We start from the raw sequence: 17088 nt of genomic DNA on the forward strand, positions 1-17088 counted from the left end.
TGTGGGAGCATGCTGTGATGTCCTTTATTACAACAGTGGCTAGAATTCAAAAACACTTCGCTAGTTTTAAAAAATGGTTGTGTAAGGTGTTACATGAATTTCTTTTTATTTATTCATGAGACATGTGTTTCACTGGGAAGGCTAGAATTTATTGACCATTCATAATTGCCTTGAGAAGGTAGTGATAAGCTGGCTTCTTAAATTGCTGCAGCCCGAATGGCATCGGTATACTCACAATTTCGCAAGTCAAAGGATTCCTGGATTTATGGGGAGACAATATTGTATTGACAATGTGATGTAGTCGTAATCCAGATGATCATGTTGAAGGTGTATATTCAACCTCATGACGGCAGCAAGGTTTTTTTTATCTTCAATTAACAGTTCTGGAATTAAAAGCTTGTTTAATCATGACTATGAAGCCCTTATTGATCGTTGAAAAATCCCACCTGGTTCACTAATGCCCTTCAGGGAAGCACTCTGCCATTCTTAATCGGCCTGGCATACATTTTATTCCAGACCCACAGCAATATAGTTGCCTCTTAAACGCTGCCTGAAGTGGTCAAGCAAATCACTCAATTGTACCAAGCCACTACAAAATAGAAAGAATGAAATCAGATGGGCCATTTGGCAGTGACCTTGGCGTCAGATGAACAGCACACTAGTACTGTTGACATAGCAAGTCTTTCTTACTGACATCTGAGGGCTTTTGCCAAAATTAGGGATGCTAGACTATACAGGCACAGCCTGGCATTGTCATACTCATCGAATCATACTTTATTGACAACATCCCAGTTACCACCATCACCATCACCATAAAGACATGGCAGCAAAGTAATAAGTACTCAGGAGGAAAATGTCATGGGATTCTTCAACATTAACTCTGCATCCTGTGAAATCTCATGGCATCAAGTTGAACACTGGCAAGGAAATTGCCTACTGATTACCCTGAAGAAGATGGATCACTGATGAATCAATTCTCTTTGATACTGAACACCAATTGGAGATTGCAAGGAGGATGGCAAGGGCACAGAATATACTGTGGCTAGAGGCCTTCATCGTCTATCAACAAGAGAGGCTTGGTGGAACTGCCACTGGCTGAGTCATAAAGAATGTATCTGCAAGATTGGTCATACATGCCCAGATCCTGTGAATCAATAAATTAAAACTTTTGACACAGTGACAGTGAAGGTTTATGTGATGATGCTGTGGCTTTAGGAGGTGTATTTTGTCCTTTTTTCATGAACCAAGGTTCAGAAAGAGATGCCAAGCAGCCTGTTCCTAACAAATAAAGTAAACAGCTTGTGAGGCCTTGGTTATTTTTTCAAGTTGGAACAATAGGAGCAGCATGAATGGGTGGGGCGTCAAGTTCCCACAGAATCAGTATTTTAGTCTAACTTTCAGTAGCTTTTGCGGTTTGGAAACTGCTATACACCTCTCCCTGTTACAGCAAAATTTTTGAGTTTCTTTCTCTCTCTCTCTCTCTCTCTCTCTCACACACACACACACACACACACACACACACACACACACACACACACACACACAAAACGTATTCTCTTGATGCTCTTTCTCTTTGGTCTGGAGAATTGCATATGAGACTATCTATTTTACTGAATTGCCTTTGCCATGGTTGTGTTTATGGGATGTTACTATACTTGAATAGCTGTTTAGTAATTAAATATTTTATTCTGTTAGGGTCTCCAATAGAGTTATATTATTCTAATTCTTTGTTCTTTTGTTCTATCTAACTATAGTGTAAGAAGAAAAGTGTGTTTTCCTTCAAGTGTAGTAGTCTGATCAATCCAATTACATCTGGAACACAATGTCTTATAATGGCCTTTAAAAATAAGGAAATGTTAGGGCTTAGGCTATCATCTTAATACATTTTTAGGGGGTTTCATCTGGTCCATAGTAATTATCAACACAATTCCAACTCAGAGCGTTGAAATTTGCAGATGGTAGTGCTCCTGTGCATATGTTACTTTTATTTTTACAGGTGGCATTCTAATTTCTCACTGATTAATGGAAGGATAAACCTGATATTATCAAATGATTTCCACAGACCCTGAGAGTTACACAAGAACATAAGAACTAGGAGCAGGAGTAGGCCATCCGACCCCTTGAGCCTACCCAGCCATTTAATAAGATCATTGCTGATCTTTGAGACTCAGTTCCACTTACCCACCAACTCACCATAACCCTTAATTTCTTTACTGTTCAAAAATTTATCTAGCCTTGCCTTAAAAACCCTGGAGTTGATTCCTCCAGGGTTTTGAAAGTCTGTTGCTATCATGCTACTCTTCCATGTAGCCTGAAAACACATTGTATTCAACATTGGTGTTTTGACCAATGATTTATTTGCGGACATTTCTTTTGGGGGTGTGGCTTAAGATAATACTGATGTCCCTATTAATTCTAGGCAGCTAAAAATTGTGTCAATTGTTTTAAAATATTGGTGCAGAAATTGTGATTGATTATGGTCTGTCCTCTGAATTACTTCTCAACTTCTTCAATTAAAACAGGCCATTTCTCTGGAGTAAGGAAATCCTTGTCAATAATTCAATATGAGGAGCTATGCAACTTTTAGTATCTCATTAGACAAGAGTTGGTCAGCCTGAGAACACATTTAGAGTAATGAATAATAACGAGTCACATATATTGAAACAACTTCACAGAATGGTCATGGGATACTACTAAGTTTCCTTGGATATTCTATGATATCATCAATTTTTTTCATATGTTACACATGAGTGCTAGGGCAAGCAGATAGCCAAAAAGGCCATCATTAACAAATACTGCTGTGGCAAGGTGCATATTCCACGCTTACTAAGTTTCATGTTCCATATCCAACTCTGAACAATTGTTCTTTCTTCTCAATTTTCCAGTTTGGAGAACATTGACTGCAAACTCTCATTTGTTGCTTTTCTCCTTGACCTGGCTTAGCTCCTTGCTCAACTGCAACCATTTCCTCTCCCAAAATGTTTCTCTGCTGCCTTTCTGGACTGAAAACAATGCCGAATGTATCTTAGTTGCCTTACATCTTGCTACATGCTGTCTGTGAATGCCCCAAATGTCAGAATAACTGAGTTGTCCACAGAATTACAGAAGTATTACAGGGCAGGAGGCTGTCATTTGGCTCCTCATGTTTGCACTGGCCTTTCAAATGAGTATCATTACCTACTGCTAATTTCCTACATTTTTCACATTATTTCAATCCAAATAATCATCCACTACCTTCTTGAATGCCTTAACTGAAACTGTCTACACCAGACGCAGTACATGCCATACCTAAACTGTTAAGTGTGGAAGAGTACTTTTCTTGCGGATTTGCACCTTTTGTCCATCATTTTAAAATGTGCCTTCTGGTTCTTGATCTTTTAATATCTTTTAATATCTTCCTACTTACTCAATCAAGCCTGTTCATGGTTTTGAAACCTTGCATCAAATCTCCTCTTATTCTGCCTGAGGAGAACAGCCCCAATTACTTCAGTCTGTTCTCAAAACAGAATTTCTCATCCCTGGAACTATTCTTGTGAATTAATTCTGCACTCTGTCCACTGCATACATATATTTCTGATAGTAGTACCCAGAATTATTCATTATGAACCAGCTGAAGTCTAACAAGTGTTTTGTACTGTTGCATTTACAAATCTTTCTATATTTAAGTTACCTAGCTTGGCAATTTACAGTGAGGTCAGCAACATGACATCATCCTTGGAAGAATTCTTGCCTCATTTCCAGTGTTGTAATGGCACTGATAAAATCATTTATCATAAAACAGCTGAAAAGAGTTTCAGAAAATAAGTAAACCATTTGTTGCAAATGCTCAATTTCCTTTGAGTAAAATTATTTCTCTAAAAGCAGAAGCTTAGTAGCTTATTCACTGTAGAAGCCTTTGAAGAAACTATACATATTTACTATGACTGTCTAGAATTATCAGCTTACCTTCAAATTTTTCTGCCTTGAGTTCAAGTGCAATGGGAAAATGTACTGAAAAGAGACAGCCTTGCTTGGTCAACCTCAATAAATCTTTTCAAGAGGTAACAGAGAGAAATAAGAATACTGCAGGAGATGTAATTTAATTTCATTCTAAAAATATCTTGTTAGGGACTGATGAATAAGGTCAGAGAATGTATAGCAGGGGACAAATAGCAGAATGGATAACTGACTGTTTTTGAGACACAAAGAAGTGATCAGTGCTGGGCCCACTGATGTTTAACATTTATATTAATGATTTATATTTTGCAATGAAATCATGACTTCTAAATTTGTAGATGAAATCAGGCCGGGAGGGTTGCTGAGGAGAACTGCCACAAATTACAGGATGAAATTAGAATTTTGTGAATGGGCATACAATTAACAAATTATTTTCAATATGAATAAATATTATTACATTATAATGGTGTTACATTTTGATAAGAAAAATAAACCAGGGTGTAGTGCTGAGAAGATAAGCATCTAAATATGTCGGAGGAGCAAAGTGGTCAAAGAGCACAAAGTACAAAGAGGTATTGAGTTGGACGATCGCCATGATCATATTGAATAATGGTGCAGGTGTAAAGGACCAAGTGGTTTACCTCTGTTTCTATTTTCTCGTTTTCTCGGTTTAAATGTATAAATCAATGTTAGTAGTGAAGAACTAACATTGTCATTTAAAAGGAAGCAAATCGTGCACTAGGGCTTATTTGTAAAAGACTGAAACTAGAAGTGAGTATGTTAAAGCTTAACTTACATCAGACTGTGGTTGGACCAAGCTTGGAGATGGTCTACAATTCTAGTTACCAGACAATAACATTTAGTACATAGACAATATAAAGTGTAGAAAAAGATTTACAAGGGTTGCATAGAAAATGACAGATGATGCATTCAAGAAAGAATGAGCAGACTGCATGATTTCTCTCATAATGGTAATACTGAGAACTCTCCAAATACAGGTTTTTAACATTGTTAATCTCTCTCCCAAAAGCATTCACACACAGAGGGAACGTTTACATTTGTGGGGAAGGTAAAAACTGGAGGTCACCAATGTAAGATAGTCACTAAAAATGGAAAATTCACAAGTAATTTCTTTATTGCGAGAAGGATAATGCTGTTACATGAATAAATTATAGCTCCTAATCAGTAATACAAAAAGGTGCAGTCAGCGATCAATACTGATTACTGATTTTGGCAAAAAGTTTTAAAAGGTTTGTTAGCACAAAAAGATGTCTGTAAATTAGTAGCTAGTGATTTTATATACATTAACACATCAAACCAATTGTAGAAATCTTGGATAAAATGTTAGCACCTCCATTCTGTGAAAAAGAAAATTAAATTACAATTAAATCTAAGAGCAGAAATTGTGTTTGAAGCTGTGGTAAAACGTAAGCTGTATACTATAAAACATTTGTTACACGGATGGTACATTCACTAAGTGCCTTTGAATGAGGGACCTTCAAGGATTTCACGTGCAACATGCATTGATTTGTTTGTCACAGAGTAATAGAGCACAGAAACAGATCCTTCGGTCCAATCAGTCCATGCCGACAACTACCCAGACTAAACTGCTCCCACCTGCCTGCACTTGACCCATACCACTCGAAACCTTTTCTATTTATGAACTTATCCAAATGACTTTTAAATGTTGTAACTGTACCTGCACCCATCACTTTCTTTGACAGTTCATTCCACACATGAACCAATCTCTCTGTTAAAAAGTTGCCCTTCATGTTCTTATTAAATCTCTCTGATCTCACCTTAAAATGTGCCCTTGGTTTTGAACTCCCTCACCCTAGGGAAAATGCTTCTCATTCACCTTATCTATGCCCCTCATGATTTTATAAATGTCAATAAGGTTACCCCTCAACCACGTACGCTCCAGTGAAAATAGTCCCGGTCTTTCCAGTCTATTTTTATATCTCAAACCCTCTATTCCCAGCAACATCCTGGTAAATCTTTTCTGAACTCTCTCCAGTTTAATAACATCTTTCCTATAACAGGGTGACCAGAACTGCACACAGTACTCCAAAAGAGGCCTCACCAACGTCCTGTACAACCTCAGCATGACACCCCAATTTCTATACTCTATATTTCTATACTATAAGGTTCGAACAATGAAGGCAAGCATGCTTAACTCTTCTTGACGACCCTATCTATCTGTGATGCAAATTATAAAAAATTATGTACCTGAACCCCTAGGTCTCCCTGTCCTTCAACTCTACCCCATGCCCAACTATCAATTGTTTAAGTTCTGTCCTTGTTTGTATTATCAAAATGCAATATCTCACATTTATCCAAATTAAGCTCATCTGCCACTCTCGGCCCATTGACCTAATTGATCAAGATCTCCGTAATCTTGGATAACCTTTTTTACTGTCCACTATATCACCAATTTTGATGTTATCTGCAAACTTACTAACCATGCTGCTCGTATTCTAATCCAAATAATTTACGTAAATAACAAACAAAAGTGGACCCAGTACTTACTGATCCCTGTGGAATAGCACTGGTTACAGGTCTCCTGTTGAAAAACAACCCTCCATCACCACCCTCTATAAACTACAATAAAGACCATGCCCACTGTCGGATTAGCAGCCCATTTAAGGGACTCAGTTGGTGGCAGGATGAGAAGGCTGTCCACTGACCATTCTGTATGAACTCAATCAGGGCTTTTTATCAGGAAGGTGGTAAGGTCCTCTTTCAACACCCTCCTGCCTCACTAAATGCTTCTCCAACTTTAAGCCCGCCGTGAGGAAGAGCACTAGATTCTACCCAAAAGATGTTTGCAGTAGATTCAATTACGACATTTAAAAGGGAGTAGTTTGCATATTTGGAAAGGAAATACTTGTGGGGCTATGGGGAGGAAACAGAGGAGTGAAATTAATTAAATTGTTCAAAGACCTAAGAGTCCTAGAAAGCAAATTGGTTGACTACAGTGCCATTGGATTTAATGATTCTATTTCTATTTGAACTTGAGCTAATGGCAAATTTGTACATCTAAAAGCATTCCAGCAAAATATTTACAAAATAACATTTAGGGTAAATCTGGTGTACTACCAAGATCAACAAACAGTTTCGAAACAGGACATGAGTCTTTTTTTTCAGAAGATCAAAAGGCAGCCACTGTTACTGACTTTCCACAAAATAAAAGGTTATTTCTCACTACGGTGCAGATACAGGCCATTTGGCAAATTGTGTTTGCACTGGCTGGTGGCTGATAACCCTGTTACACAACCCCTGACTGAGGCCAAGTGTGGATGCAATACAGACCATTCTTCCACCAGGGCCTTCATAGAAATGAAATGAAGATCCATTGCTTGGATCGCTGTGGAGGAGTCTTGCAGTAGTTCATCCCTGCAAAACTGAACAAGAAAAGTAGGGATGTGATGGGTGTGAAGAGCCAAGAGAAAGGCAACAGACATCCAAGAAGGAAGATGAGGACATTGTCCAGTAGGAAGATCACATTAAGCATGATGCAGTGTTGAAATGTAAGGCGTAACAAGCTAGACGGGCTTAGTTGACATCCTGTTCCAAAAGATCTGAGGTGTGCAAAAGGATTACTCATTGACTATAAATCTGTTGCTCAAAAGGTAAAGAGCTCCTGTTTGTTCCTAGAAGCAAATGAAGCATTCCTTTCTTCATTTTTTTGTTGTTTAATAAAAATTAATGGTTTAAAACATTTTGAAGGCTTTCCAATATGTGATGCTGCCACAGTGACAAGGTGTCATGCTGCACTGAGCATTAGTGAAAGAATAGCACTCCCTTAGGGTTCTAACATCATATAACATGAAGCATGGCTGTTTGTCTTGCTTTGTTCATACAGGTGTAATTACAATGAATATTGATCAGACAGGTGCTGATGTTAAACAGTAATATTTAAGAATTTCAGCTTCTGTTGTGTGACAAAATGTCACCTATGCCACCTTGATGCCCTTAGAAGCTGTTCTTTCCTTTCCACCCTCAAGTGTAAGGTGATGCACTTTGGAAGAAGAAATAACATGAGAGATTATTTAAAGAATAGCAGGACACTGGGTAACTCAGAGGAAAAGAGAAACCTTGGGATAATTATTCACAGGTCCCTGAAGTCACCAGAACATCAGAGGGAAATATAGCACAATATTCCCTGAAATTGACACTTAGTTGGATTTTCGTAAAATTTAGCCCATCTTCCTAAAGTGTGGCACTGAAAATTATATGCAACTCTCCAGCTGAGAAGCTACTACTGACAACACACTCCTCAAACATCATATTGCTGCATTTTCTCTTCTGCAGTGGAATTGCATACTAGATCTCAAGAATACAGAAACATAAAGGTGTTCACTTTAGTAACAATACCACCACATTTTTTCATTGTGCTTAGCTTGTTTATTTGATTACACAGTATCTTTAGAATTGTTGTACTTGCAAGTACAGTTTGTCCAAGAGGAGATCTCGTGAGCTTTACAAGCTATCCAATCTTTTATTGTGGGGTTTATGTCACAATACTGTGGCTTTAAGAGGTACGTTTTGTCCTGTTTCTTTGAGATAGAGACTGGGGACTGGTGAAGAGAAAATCAAAAACTTGTGAAGCCTTGGGTGTATTTTGTCTTAAAAGTTGGAACAATAGAAGCAGCCTGAACGTATGTGTTCAAACTCCAGGATTTTTAGCTACATTTCAGCAGGTGTTGCTGGGATCTTAGCAGCATTGGAAGCTGTAGTAAATCTCCCTCACCTGCTACTTTCTCTCAGAATTTTGTTGATGTTAATTCTCTTGGGCTACTGCAGTTGCATGTGAGACAATCTGTTTTAGATTAGATTCCCTACAGTGTGGAAACAGGCCCTTCGGCCCAACAAGCCCACAACGCCCCTTGAAATATCCCACCCAGACCCAGACACATACCCCTATAACCCACACACTGCTGAACACTACAAGCAATTTAGCATGGCCAATCCACATAGCCTGCACATCTTTGGACTGTGGGAGGAAACCGGAACACCCGGAGGAAACCCACGCAGACATGGGGAGAATGTGAAACTCCACACAGATAGATGCCCGAGGCTGGAATTGAACCTGGGTCCCTGGTGCTGTGAGGCTGCAGGGCTAACCACTGAGCCACCGTGCTGTTTTCTGAACTTGTCTTATGCCAAGGGTGTGTTTATGGGAAGTTACTGTATTAGAACAAGTTGATTAGTAATAGTTACTGTATCTATTACCCTGTTAAGTTTTTCAGTAGAGTTAAGTTATTCCAATTTCTTCTTTTTTTGTTGTATTTTAACTATTGTGGATGAATAAAATGTGTTTTGCTTAAAATCCAGCAGTTTGACCAATCGAATTGCATCTGGAATAAGACACCTTACATTTACCATTAAAATAAGAAAATGTTAGGGTCTAAGTTATCTTATGAATACTTTGAGGGGATTTAGTCTGGTCCATAACAATTAGATCAACATTAGTGGCATAATAATCTGCACGTATATTGTTCCATTAGCCTAGTGGCATGTCTGAAATCATTTCCTAGATTTGAAAATAACCACATAACAGGTGGTGAACAAAAGTAGTAACACCATAGAGACATTTGTAGAGAAGACACAGAATTGTAAAAGAAATTGAGTGAATTGTAACTGTCAAAAAGAGAATAGTTAGATGTGGATAAGAAAATTAATTCCACCCTCTAGTGACTACCTGTAGTTTGCACATTCTCCCCCTGACTGCTTGGGTACCTTCTGGGTGCTTCGGTTTCCTCCCACAGTCTAAACTTGTGCAGATTAGGTGGATTGGCCATGGAAAATGCAGGGTCATAAGTTTAGAGTAGGGGATGGATCCAGGAGGGATGGTCTTCAAAGGATCGGTGTGGACTCGATGGGCTGAATGGTCTGCCTGCACACTGTAGGGATTTTATGATTCGATGAAATTGAATCCCAACTCTAACAGTTTGGAGTTTAATGCAGACAAAATATGGAGTAGACAGTCAATCAGCTCCAGGGAGATGAGGTGATAAATTGAGTATTATTACAAGGCACACATTTAACTTGCACTTCATGTTTCACTGTCTGGCTATGTTTCTCAGGTCTTAGAAAATCAGGCAGTCAATGGAGGCGAGGATAACTGCAGAAGGAGGAGATTTTTTTCAGCACAGTTGGTAGGACTGGTGGAGAAGAAATGCTTTATAACTTGGATTACCCACCAAAGGCTCAACACCACCATCAACACCCCTAGACTTCAGGCATTCCTGTCCAAACTTCTGTTTTCTCAAATATATCCAAACCATCTCTATCAATATTGGGGCCAATATATTAGGAATGAGTAACTGACAAATGGATGGAAATTAGGACATGACAAATTAGCTTGCCTTTGCTTCTATTTTGCTCCATTTCCCGCTGCATTCTAGTTTCTATTCCCCATGGAAGGTGCTACCATGGTGGGTGGTAAATTGGAGAAAGAAGCAGCTGGACTGGAGTTGCGGCTGACTCATGCTACCAACTCATTCACACCAAATTCAGGCACTTTCAGTGTTCTGCATATTCTGCTCCTGAGCAGGGAAGAGCAAGGAAAAGCACCAGGAACCTGTGCCTGTTGACTGAAAAAGACACACATTCGCTAATCACAATCTTTTCATCAGAACTAAAAATCAAGGTACTGATGTATATTGATGTGTATAAATCCATATTTCATGTACTTTCAACTATTCATGTATTCATGTACAACAGTATTCATGGAATTTAATTTAATTTTGATTTGTTTCAGAGAACAGTCATGTGGATAGTCAGTAAAATAACATTCATGCCAATATCCTTGCATATTAGTAATGAAATATGTAAATTATGTAGCAATAAAAGTTAGTACTGTGTTAACATGACAGATAAAACTTAAAAGAATTCTGAAATAAGACTGAATTACTTATCACCTAATTTTTGTATGACATGATTGTGTGGTCAGGTAACCCATCAGGTAAATTGTTACAGAAATAAGAGACAACATGCTATGGAGCTGGAGGAACACAGCAGGCCAGGCAGCAACAGAGAAGCAAGGAAGTTGACATTTTGGGTCAGGACCCATCTTCAGAAATGGGGAGGGGAAGAGAGCTGGGAAATAAATAGAGAGGAGGGGTGGGACTGGGGAAAGTAGGTGGGATGGTGATAGGTGAGTGCAGGTAGGGAGTGGTGTGGATTGGTCAGTGGGATGGGTGGGGAGGAAAGGTGGGAGAGAAGATGGGCAGGTTGTGTCAGGGAAGTCTGTCGACTTCAACCGTGAACATATTCAATTACCCAGCCACCACTGTCGACCAGGAGGAACAATTCTAAGTATTAATGACCGACTGAAAGAACAAAATCATCCTCATCTCCATCTTAAATAGAAGGTCAAATTCTACATTTTCCCACATTCTACATTTTGTCAACGATTTATGCCGTCAAATTCCCATTTTCTTATGTCAGATTCTTATGTGTTTCAATACGACTATCTCATTTTTTTCCAAATGCAGACTGTAGGCCCAATCTGCTTAACATGTCTTCAATAAGCAAATTCTTTCATTGCAGGAATCAGCCTAGTGAACTTTCTCTGAGATAGTTGGAACTGCAGATGCTGGAGAATCCGAGGTAACAAGTTGTAGAGTTGGATGAACACAGCAGGTCAAGCAGCATCATAGGAGCAGGAAAACTGACGTTTTGGGCCTAAACACTTCAGCACTCTGGGCTTTGTATCCAGCGATCCCAGTAGCATTTTGAACTTTCTCTGAATTGCTTCCAATGCAAGGATATTGATTTGACTTGAAATGAACAAAACTCTGTATAATCTCTAGGTGTGACAGATTTCACCACCATTACTATCCATCCATGTGGGGTCCAAGTCTATATAATGTGGCTTTGTTTGAATACCTTCTGACACAATTCTTTTAAACTTCAGGGCCAATCCCCTTGTCCTAGCGGAGCTGATTATGCATTATTATGAATATAGAAAACATAAAAATGGAAAACAAGGGTAAAGAATAGACCATTCAGGCCACTGAGCATGGACATGGGATGAGGCCGGGAGTGGGGCGATATTAAAACCGGTGAACTCTATGTTTAGGCCATCGGGCTGTAGGCTCCTAAGGTGGAACATGAGGTGTTGCTCCTCCAGTTTGCGGGTGGCGGCATTGTGACACTGGAGGAAGCCCAGGATGGACATGTCACCCCAACCAATTCCCACCACGCCCTACCTGAACTCACCTATCATCATCTCATGTACCTTTCCCATTCCCACCCCTCCTCTCTATTTAATTCTCGGCTCTCTTCCCCACTCCCAATTTCTAAAGAAGGGTGCCTACCCAAAACATCAACTTTCTTGCTCTGCTGATGCTACCTGGCCTGCTGTGTTCCTCCAGCTCCATATTGTGTTGTCTCTGATGCCAGCAGCTGTAATTCTTGCAATCTTTGTTCCAGAAATAACATATTTTCATGAGCATGTATTAATATCTTGACATGTGAAAGCCAAGTTTAAAACTTGCTGTCTTCTGCAATTTGCAAACTGCAGAGTTGCCACAGTGTTTTCAAGCAGCCAGGCTTCGGACAATCAACTTCCTATTGAAACCAGACAGGCCTGAAACTGCCAGGCCAGGTGTGAATGGCAACATGGTTTCAGAAAGAACCATTGTGTACACCTCCAGTGAACCTGCTCTATTAGAAGGATGTCACACAGACATGGTGGCCAGAAGCACAGTGTGACAAGGACAGCACTTGGTATTTAGAGTTGTAAAACCATGTTTTGTGGCCTCCAAATGGAAAATCATTGCCTCATTGGATTTTCCTGCCTCAGCCCAAAACTAGTATTGGAGTTTTGGACATACAGCACAGAATCTTTGAAGAAGTTACAAAAGCAGAGGGAGCCGATGCTTCAGGTTGCCCAATGTCCAGCTGCGCACCTCATGGGGAACATCATCAGACTGACCAGGCCTAAAAAACCACCTTGGTGAGATGGCCCAAAGACCAGATCAAGCCCTAGTCAAGAGGGGAAACCCAAATTGATGACTGCAGATCCTGAAACATCAGGCAATCCTCAAAGACTGAGGAATAGAATATCCAAGCCTTATTGAATGGGTATTACCTGTCTTTTCAGACAAATAGTTCAAGTACAGCAGTCATCCCTTGGATAGAATGTGCCGAATCCTTTGAAGAGTGTGTCAGAAGTAGATTGTTAGTATAGATTTTAGACGGTTTTCTCAGAAATTTGAGACTGTTTACTGAAGTCTCTTGTAAAGAGTTTGAGAGAGTTTAATTAAAGTACAACAATAAAATCTGATGAATATTGTTTCTCCTTCATAAGGTGTTCAGTAAAGGTATGTTTCGTTCCCTTGGCTCTTGTTTATCTCACTGCGTAACATGCCTGAGTTAAAAAGGGTCACTGCGAATCACTTAACATTAATCAGGGTACATTTACCTATTTTTCACTTTACAGTCATTTTGAATTTGGACAACCCAGATAGTATTAAAGTTGGATTCACGACCAAAAGAAAATAACATGATTCCAGTGATTCATTAATAATTGCTAAATAAAGATTACAAGAGATACTTGTGAAAGTAAAGTTCATCCATTTGGAATATGACTTGAAAGTAAATTTAAACACAAAGCCATTGGAAGGCATAAAACAGAAATAATTCCCATTATGTGTTCTTTGAATGAATATTCAAGAAATAAAGGATCTAGAAATTTGGAGAATATAATCACAGCAGGAGGTTATAAAAACAAGAGAAGATAAACAGTAGATAGCATATGCAAAAAGACTTTTTAAGAATTTGAAGAATTCTCAATGGAACTGTAAAATCAAACTAAAAACATAGTGCATAGGTAGAGAATCCCCCTCGTCATCACATACCACCCCACCAACCTCCGGATACAACGCATCATCCTCCGACACTTATGCCAACTGCAATCTAACCCCTCCACCAAAGACATTTTAACATCCCCACCCTTGTCTGATTTCCGGAGGGACACTCTCTCCATGACTCCCTTGTCCACTCCACACTCCCCTCTAACCACACCACACTTGTCACTTTCCCCTGCAACCACAGGAAGAGCTACACTTGCCCACATACCTCCTCCCTCACCCCCATCCCAAGCCCCAAGAAGACTTCCCACAACAAGCAGATGTTCACCTGCACATCTGCTAATGTGGTATACTGCATCCACTGTACCCGTTGTGTCCTCCTCTACATTGGGGAAACCAAGTGGAGGCTTGGGAACCGCTTTGCAGAACACCTACGCTTGGTTTGCTATAAACAACTTCACCTCCCAGTCGAGAATCATTTCAGTTCCCCCTCCCATTACTTAGACAACATGTCCATCCAGGGCCTCCTGCAGTGCCACAGCAATGCCACCCGAAGGTTGCAGGAACAGCAACTCATATTCCGCTTGGGAACCCTGCAGCCCAATGGTATCAATGTGGATTTCACAAGCTTCAAAATCTCCCCTTCCCCACTGCATCCCAAAACCAGCCCAGCTCGTCCCCGCCTCTCTAACCTGTTCTTCCTCTCACTTATCCCTCTCCTCCCACCTCAAGCCCCATCCCCATTTCCTACCTACTAACCTCATCCCACCCACTTACCTGTCCGTACTCCCCAGACTGACCCATCCCCTCCCTACCTCCCCACTTACACTCACCTCTACTGGCTCCATCCCTGTCTCTTCAACTTGTCTGTCTCTTCTCCACTTATCTTCTCCTCTATCCATCTTCGATCCGCCTTTCCCTTTCTCCCTATTTATTTCGGAACCCTCTCCCCCTCCCGCTTTCTGATGAAGGGTCTAGGCCCTAAATGTCTGCTTTTGTGCTCCTAAGATGCTGCTTGGCCTGCTGTGTTCATCCAGCTCCACACTTTGTTATCTCAGATTCTCCAGAATATGCAGTTCCAATTATCTCTGCTTAGGTATGAATGATTAACAGTGGTATGAAAATACAATACCTTGAAGGTTCAAAAAGACAGTTTAGAAGCATTGAAAACAAGGGTGTTACATGTGTATACTGAAAATTGCCTGACTCATAGGAATGACAAATAGCAACATTTATTTTATTTATCATCTAATTGTTGAGCATACATAAACATCAATCAATACGTTTAAACAACAGAATAATGTTCCTTATTGCATACCCAACTCTATTTGCTAAAATCAAATTAATGAGTTAGTTGTAAATGAGTTTCTGCTCGGTCCATCCATCACTCCATTATCATTTACTCTGGTCTCGTTAATTTATACTTGTATCATTGAAGAATTAACACTAAATTCTGTCATTATATTATGACCTATGATCAAATATATATTTCAAAATAGGTAAATCACAGATGCTGATGGGACATGCAGAATGCCAATATTCCACCCATAACATTTCTTAAACATTTGGGGTTGGTAAGCTGTTTTGCTTGTGATTCAAATTGCATAGCTTCAAAATAAAATTCAGCCACTCACTATGCTGAATGTTAACATGCTGAAGAATTGCAATGTTTGCACAGATAATGTTAGCGGTGGTAATTTAGTTTTCTGCCTCCATATAATTTTAATAGGAGACATTCATTCACACTACTAGTGTTGGGATAGCCACAATCCCATGACATTATTTTACTTTCTGTTAATACAGAGTGAGAGGAATCAAGAAACCTGCAAAATTAGAAGTGTAGTTCACAATGTTGGAATCAACATCCTAAAGTGGTGTTTCTCCTAATTCACAGATTTAAAATCCAGCCTAATATCTTCAAACCTATGCACGGTAACAATCTTGACACCAGAATGGGAAAGAGAACAGGAGACCAATGATAATACTCATTATGCTCATATCTGTAGCTAAAATTCTGTATTTTGTTTTGTTTATTATGCATAGATAAACTATTATCCTCAAAAATTTAGAATAAACTTCGCCAATATAAGGAACACTCAAATTATGTTACTGGACATTGACCAATAAATTTTCAACATTGTGCAAAAACTTACCATGGAGAGTGGGACAATAGCACGGATGTCTTTTTGGATCACTGCCAACTCTGTTACCACTTTGTCCAAATCTGGAGGAGGGTTTTTCCCTCGGTAGTCAACATGCCATTGAATACGTCTTGTCACTGACTGGCTGGTAAAATTTTCCATCTCGAAATTCAATTGAATGATTTCGTTGGGCTGAACACTTTCACTGCTAAGAAATAAGAAGGGGAATGTAATCAACTTAATTTCATATTCCAAAATTAGACAGCTTAAAACAGTTTTACAAGTATGAATCCTTCAATTTATTTACATATTTTCCTTCCACCTGTGCTTAGAACGCAAGCCACTAATCTTCGTGCACTCTCAAGAACCACTGAACAGCTGTGTACTCAAATTATTTTACAGAACCACCATCTGTAGGCTTAAATTTCACATGGATATTATTGCCCAGACCCCCACTATTCTCCAAAAAGTCAAAGGTGAACCTATCTCCACTTTGTACAGCAGTTGGGCATTTCATTGGTTCAAGGTGTAATCTCTGCCCTAAATCAAGCCATTGGCAGCAGCCATACAATTGTGTGGCCAGCAGCTCTCCAGACCCAGTGATGCCAGAGGAAAGATAATTGTCTACATCTATTGTAAGTAGTCCCTCTCACATAGGAACCAGGCATGAAGGTGAGTGAGGTTCTCGTCAGGACCAGGGAAAAGGGAAACAGAAGGGTCTAGGCCCGAAACGTCAGCTTTTGTGCTCCTGAGATGCTGCTTGGCCTGCTGTGTTCATCCAGCCTCACATTTTATTATCTTGGAATCTCCAGCATCTGCAGTTCCCATTATCTCTGATACTAAATTAGGGAGACAAGTTTGGGGAGGCACCTCTACTGGATGCATGTTGTCCAGGTCGTAGGTATCCCTTTACTCCTCAGCTATCTACACTGCTGCAAAGTTCATCACACAGCCTTTGCAACCCTCATCATTGGTAAAGCACTAGCAGAGGGGGTAGGCCTTGGACATGGAGACATTGCCATGTCACCCAGATTTACATCACCCCCACTGTGCCTGCTTTCCATGGAAGGTGAGATGGTTCAGAAGAAATGGGGATAAAATTTCATCCACAGAGTTTACACTACCTTAACTTCCTATAAGATTTTAAAGTCCAAGGTTAATATGAACTAATTAATGAAGTGCCGTAT

The 17088-nt window shown here is 39.7% G+C and overlaps 1 protein-coding gene across 2 annotated transcripts in view; it reads right to left on the bottom strand.

Annotated features, from left to right (window-relative positions):
• Positions 1-17088, bottom strand: part of tmem132e (transmembrane protein 132E) — a 583956-nt gene that overhangs the window by 255817 nt on the left and 311051 nt on the right. For both annotated transcript variants that reach the window (XM_048557374.2, XM_048557372.2), the window contains one exon: positions 15914-16109. In XM_048557374.2, coding sequence (XP_048413331.2) covers positions 15914-16109 — 196 coding nt within the window. The remainder of the gene's footprint in view (positions 1-15913; positions 16110-17088) is intronic.

Source organism: Stegostoma tigrinum, chromosome 27 (assembly GCF_030684315.1).
Source record: "Stegostoma tigrinum isolate sSteTig4 chromosome 27, sSteTig4.hap1, whole genome shotgun sequence".
NCBI classification, from domain to species: domain Eukaryota; kingdom Metazoa; phylum Chordata; class Chondrichthyes; order Orectolobiformes; family Stegostomatidae; genus Stegostoma; species Stegostoma tigrinum.